Source organism: Sardina pilchardus, chromosome 19 (assembly GCF_963854185.1).
Source record: "Sardina pilchardus chromosome 19, fSarPil1.1, whole genome shotgun sequence".
Taxonomy (NCBI): domain Eukaryota; kingdom Metazoa; phylum Chordata; class Actinopteri; order Clupeiformes; family Clupeidae; genus Sardina; species Sardina pilchardus.
Window position 1 is genome coordinate 2323202 of NC_085012.1, and position 10000 is coordinate 2333201.

The 10000-nt window shown below is 48.0% G+C and overlaps 1 protein-coding gene across 1 annotated transcript in view; it reads right to left on the reverse strand.

Annotated features, from left to right (window-relative positions):
* The window catches only part of phldb2b (pleckstrin homology-like domain, family B, member 2b), a gene marked incomplete in the record, with an annotated part of 51250 nt that overhangs the window by 30021 nt on the left and 11229 nt on the right, over positions 1-10000 (reverse strand). Inside the window, 2 exon segments of the mRNA XM_062521857.1 lie at positions 1837-1955; positions 9857-10000. The exon segment at positions 9857-10000 is cut by the window's right edge and continues 39 nt beyond it. Of these exon segments, the coding sequence (XP_062377841.1) occupies positions 1837-1955; positions 9857-10000 (263 nt within the window).

Genomic DNA, 10000 nt, shown 5'->3' on the forward strand with positions numbered 1-10000 from the left:
GTGTGTGTGTGCTTTGCTCTGTGTTGCCTGGTGCCAGAGCTTGTTTACGTGGACCACACATTCCAGGGAGGCAGCAGAACAGAGAGAGGAGCTGTGATATACGGCGCACACACACACACACACACACACACACCTTCAAACACATCAATCAGACGGATAGACACGGCAGGCACAGAACATCTGCAATCAGCGCAGGGGCAGAGGGAACATTCCACACACACACACACACACACACACACACACACACAGCTGGCGCGGCAAGGGCCTGTGCGGCTATGTGCTCCTGTGTAATTACGGGTGTGTGCATGTTTGTAGTCAACTACGTGTGTGTGTGTGTGTGTATGTATAACTGCATTCATGTGTGTGTTTAAGCACGAGTGTGTGTTTGCCTGCTGAAGTGGTGTGCATTCCATCCGTATGAGATGGCAAGCGAGGCAGTTTAACACACTTGAAGGAGGGCTCAGGCATGTAGAGAGTCTTGCGTCCATACAGGCTGCAGGCGGTGTGTGTGTGTGTGTGTGTGTGTGTGTGTGTGTGAGTGGAGGGGAGCACTTCAAAAGCGTGTCCAATGACACACACCTGTCCATGACACAAGGAGGTGGGGGCTGAAGTGGGGAGGGTGATCACCTGTAACTGAACCTCCACACACACACACACACACACACACACACACACACACACACACACACACACACAGGAGGGATTATTCTCCATCGGGGGCTGTTCAGGGATATGGGAGAACAGTGGGAGACACAGGAAGACGGAGTGCTCGGACACACACACGCACACACACACGGGGAGACGGGAGTGCTCCCAGTAGTTTCGCTGCCTGAGGTCCGATACACACATCAAAGGGGAAAAGATCAGGGTACACGAAGACTCGTGTGTGTGTGTGTGTGTGTGTGAAGAGTAGAGGCTGGGTTTCATTCGGTCCTTCTGGCCAGGGCGTTTTCTTCTGTGCCTATTTTAACCTGGAGGACGGGGGCCGGAGATGTGCTGAGTGGATACGCCTGCATCTCCATATACATGTATTATATATATATATATATCTGCTGTGTGTTTAGAAGCTCGCGTGTATCTAGATGAAAGGCTCTGGTCTGAGGGAGAGGTTACTATGGAGGTGTTCTGCAGGAGTGGACTCCCCTCCTTTATTGTGTGGCTATATTCAGATCGCTGGGGACGTTTACAGTAACATCTCCTCCTATCCTGACTAACCCTTCATCTGCACTCTTCCACTGCACTCTGGTCCAGATCACCAACATGAGCTATTGTACTGCTCAGGCCATTTACAGTAGAGCGCTTAGAACAAGCATTCAAATAAACATGCCCAAATCTGGATTGGTATGACCCTTTGAGATGTAATGAATGTGGATTGGCCTGACCCTTTGAGACATATTGTACAGTATGTGGATTGGCCTGATGAGGCCCTATGAGACGTGCTGTGTGTGTATAAGTGGACAGGTGTGTGTGTAAGTGGACAGGTGTGTGTGTGAGTGAACAGGTGTGTGTGTAAGGAGGTGCTGCGTGTGTGTGAGTGGACAGGTGTGTGTGTAAGGAGGTGCTGCGTGTGTGTGGACAGGTGTGTGTGTAAGGAGGTGCTGCGTGTGTGTGTGGACAGGTGTGTGTGTAAGGAGGTGCTGTGTGTGTGTGTGAGTGGACAGGTGTGTGTGTAAGGAGGTGCTGCGTGTGTGTGAGTGGACAGGTGTGTGTGTAAGGAGGTGCTGCGTGTGTGTGAGTGGACAGGTGTGTGTGTAAGGAGGTGCTGTGTGTGTGTGAGTGGACAGGTGTGTGTGTGAGTGGACAGGTGTGTGTGTGAGTGGACAGGTGTGTGCTCACCTGTGCTGTAGACCAGCGGGGACACGGGCTCTTCTGGGGCAGCATGCTCTTCATCCGGCTGGCCTCCTCGGGGTGGTTGAAGCGGAAGAAGTACGATTTGCCCAGACAGAGAGAGTAGCCTGGGACACACACACACACACACACACACACACACACACACACACAGGGGTGAGAATCATGCAGTCATGACAAACACACAGATGTGCGCACGCACGCACACACACACTAAACGAATGCATACATTGAACACACACACACACACCCATAGAAAGAGGAACACGTTATTTTTATAAGGCCATGAGTATATGGCTGTGGTGGGGCTATATAGTCTGCTGGCATCGTCACGGTAACAGCTCGTCTCTGTCTGCGTGCCCTGTGTGTGTTTGCCTCCGCCATCAACTCACATGAATAATAGTGCCACTACACCCTCCGCCGGGGTCATGCCCTCCTAGATACACCACCCGCGCCACAGCTGTCCAAACATCTCAGAGCTGCCAACGGTAGCCTACTGCCGGGGGGGGGGGGGGGGGGGAGGGGGGGGGGTGGACACCCATAAAACTGGGTCTCTCTCGGCCCCTTCCCTCCCTGTGGTCTATGTGAGGGCCCCCGAGTCCAGCAGGACAGCATGCAGATGCTGCAATGGAGCAGCGCTTCACCTGCCAGATGCAACTCACATTCAACTGCCTCCTCTCCAGAGCTAACGCTACCGCATGTGTGTGTGTGTGTGTGTGTGTGTGTGAGAACATGTGGAGTAATGTGAATGTAAAACAGAGCAAATGAATGAGCTGATGAAGAGAGATGTGGACTCTGCAGTCGCCTGATCTTCCTCTTCATCCCCTGATCTTCCTCTTCATCCCCTGATCTTCCTCTTCATCCCCTGATCTTCCGCTTCATCCCCTGATCTTCCTCTTCATCCCCTGATCTTCCTCTTCATCCCCTGATCTTCCTCTTCATCCCCTGATCTTCCTGATCTTCCTCTTCATCGCCTGATCTTCCTCTTCATCCCCTGATCTTCCTCTTCATCCCCTGATCTTCCTCTTCATCCCCTGATCTTCCTCTTCATCCCCTGATCTTCCTGATCTTCCTCTTCATCGCCTGATCTTCCTCTTCATCCCCTGATCTTCCTCTGCAGTCGTCTGATCAAGTCTTCCTCTACAGTCGCCTGATCAAGTCTTCCTCTTCATCGCCTGATCAAGTCGTCCTCTTCATCGCCTGATCAAGTCTTCCTCTGCAGTCGCCTGATCAAGTCTTCCTCTTCATCGCCTGATCAAGTCGTCCTCTTCATCGCCTGATCAAGTCTTCCTCTGCAGTCGCCTGATCAAGTCTTCCTCTTCATCGCCTGATCAAGTCGTCCTCTTCATCGCCTGATCAAGTCTTCCTCTGCAGTCGTCTGATCAAGTCGTCCTCTTCATCGCCTGATCAAGTCGTCCTCTTCATCGCCTGATCAAGTCGTCCTCTTCATCGCCTGATCAAGTCGTCCTCTTCATCGCCTGATCAAGTCTTCCTCTGCAGTCGCCTGATCAAGTCTTCCTCTTCCTCTTCCTCACTCTGGAGGACAAATCAGTGTCGCAGCGTTCGCCGGCTTCCAGCAGAAATGTAACCGGACACTGAGGAGCAGCGCTCTGCACACACACACACACACACACACACACACACACACAGAGCTCTCTGCACGAGCCCAGTAAGAATAAGATGTGGAAAAACAGGATCATGGAACAAACTCGAGCCCTCTTTCCCTCCACAAACCCCTCGAAAGAATCCTCAGACCGCCTTGCGTCAGTGTTTCTGTCTCTTAGGTTGATACCTCTTAGGTGGATAACAACTAACCCTAACCCTAACCCTAGGTGGATAACAAACATACAAGAATGGATCCAATTCAGCAGACTAAAAAGTGCACAATAACACGCTAAAACCACCGCTTAACATGTGCAGAATAACACGCTAAAACCACCTCTTAACATGTGCAGAATAACTCGCTAAAACCACCTCTTAACATGTGCAGAATAACACGCTAAAACCACCCCTTAACATGTGCAGAATAACACGCTAACACCACCTCTTAACATGTGCAGAATAACACGCTAACACCACCTCTTAACATGTGCAGAATAACACGCTAACACCACCTCTTAACATGTGCAGAATAACACGCTAAAACCACCTCTTAACATGTGCAGAATAACACGCTAAAACCACTGCTTAACATGTGCAGAATAACACGCTAACACCACCTCTTAACATGTGCAGAATAACACGCTAACACCACCTCTTAACATGTGCAGAATAACATGCTAAAACCACCCCTTAACATGTGCAGAATAACACGCTAAAACCACCCCTTGTGCAGAATAACACGCTAAAACCACCCCTTAACATGTGCAGAATAACACGCTAACACCACCTCTTAACATGTGCAGAATAACACGCTAACACCACCCCTCAACATGTGCAGAATAACACGCTAACACCACCCCTCAACATGTGCTTTCCTCTCCAGCTGTGTACAGATTACTCTTCTGACTGCTTTCTCTCCTCCAGAGTGGTCAGGAAAACATGTTTTTGCTGCTCTGCTGCTCCACAATCAGGCACCAGAGTGCTGCTGAACAGGCCCATAAACCATGTCAGAGCAGGATAAACTTGGGCTTTGCGCTGGTAAGGTACGAGATCATGATACGATGACAGAGGTCTACCCTAGACATCTCTCTCTGATGCCCCAAGATGATAAGAGCTCTGGCATGCTTGTGGGATAAGGGTCTGGATTTCTGCACTAGCTTTGGTATGTGAGGCAGAGAGCTATGCAAGATAGATACCGAGTGAGCTGAACTCTTAACTTAAAGAGCTGTGGGCTGTGTGCGTACAGCATAAAGGTGCTGTTGCTGCTGTAGCCGAGAGGGCAGTGAGAGCACGCACAAACGCACAAACGCACATCCCAGTTCAAAATGGGAGCAGGACTCAAAGTAAAAAAATGAGTAAAGAAAAAAGTCCGTTGCAACCAAAATTTTGCTCCCAATTTTTTTTACTTCAAAACAGTGACGTTTTTGGCCTGTCGGCTACTTCCTGAGACGATTGGCTGTTGCAGCTGAGCCATCAGTCTAGCGGCCCCCGCAGCAGCCTCTCCCATAGGGGGCAGTGTGGAGCCCCGAGTGCAGGAGACACCCATCTCCACTCAGCTCCTCTGGGGGTGGGAAATGATAGAATAGAAGAATAGAATAGAATATATACTTTTTTGATCCCGTGAGGGAAATTCAGTTCTCTGCATTTAACCCAATTTAACCGAATTAGTGAACACACAGCACACAGTTAACACACAGTGAGGTGAATCACACAACCCAGAGCAGTGAGCTGCCTGCCCAACCAGCGGCGCTCGGGGAGCAGTGAGGGGTTAGGTGCCTTGCTCAAGGGCACTTCAGCCGTGGTGGAATGGTCGGGGATCGAACCGGCAACCCTCCGGTTACAAGCCCGATGCGCTAACCAGTACACCACGGCTGCCCCAAGGAGACACCCATCTCCACTCAGCTCCTCTGGGGGTGGGAAATGATAGGGCTCTCATGGCCTCCACGGATGGACTTTGCATACGAGTTCAGGTATGCATCTGTCACACACATGGTAAGGTCACACACACACACACACACACACACACACACACACACTCAGAGGAAACAAACACACACACACACACACACCTCAGAGGAAAAAAGACTTGACCAGTGAGTAGGAGGGTGTTTAGTCTGTGGCCTACTGAACACACACTCCCAGGAATAGACTGACCGCAAGAGAGGTGCCCCCGAGGTGTCTATACACAAGTGTGTGTGTGTGTGTGTGTGTGTGTGTGTGTGTGTGTGTGTAAGTGTGCTTATGTGTGTGTGTGTGTGTGTGTGTGTGAGTGTGCTTGTGTGTGTGCAAGTGTGTTTGTTTGTACTGTATATGTGTGTGTTTAAGTGTGTTTGTGTGTGTTTGTGTAAGTGTTTGTGTGTGTGTAAGTGTGTGTAAGTGTCTTTGTGTGACTGTAGGCTAAGTGAGTTTGTGTATGTGTGTGTGTGTGTGTGTGTGTGTGTGTGTGTGTATTTGTGTAAGTGTGTATGTGTGAGTGTGAGAGAGGAAGAGAGAGAGAGAGAGTAAGACGTAAATAAATAAATATGTCCAGCACTCTCTGTCTAATGATTAACAGGACCATTCCACATTCCTCATTTACAGCAAACAGGAGGAGGAGTTCAGGCCCTTTAACGCCTCTCTCCACAAAGACTTGCGCACTGTTTCTTGTGATCTTTCATTTGGAAAAATAGAAATGGGCGTCTCTATTTGTTTATAATTCTTTTTCCTTATTTCCTGCTTTAGCGAACCCACATGTTAAAACTATAAATGCTATCTCATAAACACATACAATCAAAGCCTTTGCTAAGGCTTTATGACTTGCTTTGATTATTTAATTAAATGTGCAAGCTGCTTTTAGACTGCACACTAGTCTGTTCTGTGAGGACATATTTGGAGAAAGATTTGGGCAACATCCCCTTTCTTCAAATCAACGATTTGGCCAGACACACTCTCATAGGGTCTCCTAACTTTAACAGCGCTCTGATCTAGTGATCATTATTGGCCTAACGGCCTTGATGTTGTGCAGACGCAGATGTGTGTGTGTGTGTCTGTCATTTCAAAATGAACTGTTGTGGGCATCATAATTGTCATCATAAAAAAAATATGGCTAGGCTCATATCATAACAACATCACTTAATCAAACAAAACGCGACCAATGTCATATCGTTAGGTTACTGAGTGTTTGTAGCGTATTAGGCTGTTTTGGACCCAGTAGGCCTACAATGATCTTTCCAGCACAGCCGTGTAGAGTCTAGAGACCATCTCTTTCTGTCGGCTCCAGAGTGGTCTTAAACACGTGCACGTGACCCGGAGATTCAGCCAATTTTCCACATTTACAGCACATTGTTTACAATCATTTCGATTAAAGAGCAAAGTCATTTCTCAGGTGATCTTGCGCAAATATTTTTATCCTCAGAAAAAAACCAGCATGCATTACGTAGCCTATTCTGACATTCTACCAAGCTCCAAAAAGTATTTAGTGCAAGGCAATTAATATACCGATACATTTAAAGTTATTCAACTTATTTCTGGGCACCGCTCTAGAGTTATCTAAAGAATCAACCAAGCTAGATAAAAAGACTGAAAATGAGGGATTTGAGGCAGCAAGAAATTAGTAACTACCTGGCAACAACAATGCAGGGTGTATGCCACAAAATTCCAAGTAATTAAAAGATTCCTGGAGCTGCCAAATCACTAACCTTTCCTCACAGTGACTTCGAACTGAATTCCTCAGGAGCAGTAAGGGAGTTATCTGCTGTTTAAACAAATGCGAAGCCTACAACCAGTGCAATTCTTCATGAGAAGTTTCCCGAAGTTTGATGACCTCAGTCCTACCTTTTGGTCCTGCACACACCTCGGGCTGACTGGAGGTAACGCTCAGTTCAGTGATGAAAGTCCGACTCGCTGCCTGAAAAGGAGGCTAAAAAACTTTCGCTAAGTCCAAGTCCATCCACCGTTTTGACAATCGTCTCTCTGTGCGCGAAATGAGAGAGCAATAACTATTCAATTCTCTGTGAGCAAAGTAAGTACGTCTTCTTCAGGGTGTCTGTTAGCCGGTCGAGCCTCGGCGTCAGTGCCTGAAGACGACTAAACTCTGCTATTTAATCTCCGCCCCTTCACATTTTCTTTGTCTCCCTAGTTTGCCTGTCTCCGGGGCACCTTTAGTCGAGCCTGTCAGAGCGGTAGACCGGTGACAGCACAGCTCACCATGAAGTGTTTTGCTTTTCAGTTAAACATTTACATTAAAGTTCGACCTGAAATATGCATTCGAACATGTCACAACTTGCTGAATAGACTAAGGGCTATGATGGATTGCTTTTTATGGTGAGTGAAACTGTTTTCTTCACACCAGGTCATCATCAATTAACAGAGTATATATTCTGTAGCCTAGAAGAATATTAATTTATTCTGTGATTGATTGAATGAATGAATGAATGAATGAATGAATGAATGAATGAATGAACGAGGAGCGTTTTGAGAACTGCGAGTTTTCTTGTCAGTTTAAAGTCATTTGTTAATCTCATCTCTTCACATTGGTGTGCAGTGGGGCAGCAGGTCAACTGAAAACTCGCCGTCATTCTAATCCACAACCCTAACCCTAACCCTAACCCTAACCCTAACTTAAATAGCACTAACTTCATTCATACCAACAACCCCCCAAGAAAACGGACTAGTAGCCAACAATGTTCCCACACAGGAGGTTTGTAAGAAACTGTGGTGATGGTATATTTATTTGAATGAGAATGCAAAACGCACACTTGATGCAATGAGTTGTAGCCTTATGCCATGAGCCCAGTTCCTCTGAATGCTCCGACAGAGCCAACACAGAGTGTGTGCGATTACGTCTGGGCAGCCTGGAGAGGCGCTGAAGAGTGCGGACTCACAGCAGAGCGTGTGAGATTACGTCTGGGCAGGCTGGTCTAGACTGGGTTTAGGACTAAATCTCCCGGAGCATCTCAGGCTAGTGGGATTAGCCTCATAGTTCACAGCGTCTGTTTGGACCCTCTCTCCAGCACACTTAGCACTGCTCTGCAAACACGTCAGGAACTCCCTCCATCTCTCCACCTACCTACCGCCCCTCCACACTCTTTCTCTCTCTCTTTCTCTCTCTTTCTCTCTCAGTTTATCCTCTCTCTTTCTCTCTCTCTTTCTCTCACTCTCTCTCTCAGTTTATCCTCTCTCTTTCTCTCACTCTCTCTCTCTATCTCTCAGTTTATCCTCTCTCTCTGTTGACCCTCTCCTTCACTCACTCGCTTGCTGTATGTTGCTATCACTCCTCTCTCTGTTTGTCTTCCTTTCTCTCTCTGCCCCCCTCCTCCTCCTCCTCCTCCCAGTTCATTCTCTTCCTCCTTTCTGCCCCCTCCTCCTCCTCCTCCCAGTTCATTCTCTTCCTCCTTTCTGCCCCCTCCTTCTCCTAGTTCATTCCTTCTCCCATTTTCTGTGCCCCTCCCCTCCTCCCCTCCTCCCTCCTGCAACTCTCCTACACAATCCCACCAGCACACACCAACACATATTCACACGCGCGCTGTAAATATTTACCCCACATCAGTGAGAGTGGAAGAACACATAAGTGAAGTGTTCCCTCCTCCACTGGTATCAGAACCCCAGTGCCAGCGAACCAGAGGCGCACACAGTTGAGGTTTGTGATGACAGTTTAAGGGAGGACAAAGTAAAGAGGGATACAGTATGTGAGGGAACGAGTGTAAGGAGGGATAGAGTATGTGAGGAAACTCGTGCCAGTCCGTTCTCTCGCTCTGTTTTGCCAGCTCCTCGGAAGCTGTGACTCACAGCAGCAGCAGACAACAGCAGTCCAAACCCCCATCTCTAATTAAGTGCAAAACCACCAGGGCACCGCTGGAAAAGGAACATCGTGCACTGTCGACCCAGGCTCATAAATCCTACTTTTTCATACACACACACACACACACACACACCCACAGACGGAGTCACGCCAAGACTATGCACACACACACACACACACACACACACACCCACAGACGGAGTCACGGCAAGACTATGCACACACACTCGTCACTCACCAATCACACCATCACCGCATACTTACTCTTAAGTTCTTTACCTCGTGTACGCATAGAGCCAGTTGACACCAAAATACACACGCAAACATACAGTATGCACACACACATAAATACACACACAAACATACAGTATGTACACACACATAGATACACACTCAAGAGTGTCAACAAGTCATGCTGTTATCGCACTACAAATAATTGCCAGTAGGTGGCATCAGTCACTTAGACCAGCATGGTTATGTGCTACGAAGGCCACTGAGTTCAGCTTCAACATAGACAAGCTAATAATAATAATATTAATAATAATAATAATAATAATAATAATAATAATAATAATAACATTTATTTATATAACATTTTTCAAGCACATGCTTCAGGACGTGCCGTACCTTGTGTGAGGTGAGTGGGTGTGGTCACGGGAACGCCATCAAGGGCACACAGGTGACCACAGGGGTCAAGGGTTACGACCCCTCCGCGGTTCTCGATCAGACAGTGCTCCGCCTCGATGCCGGGGCCCTCGATGGTGATGTCCT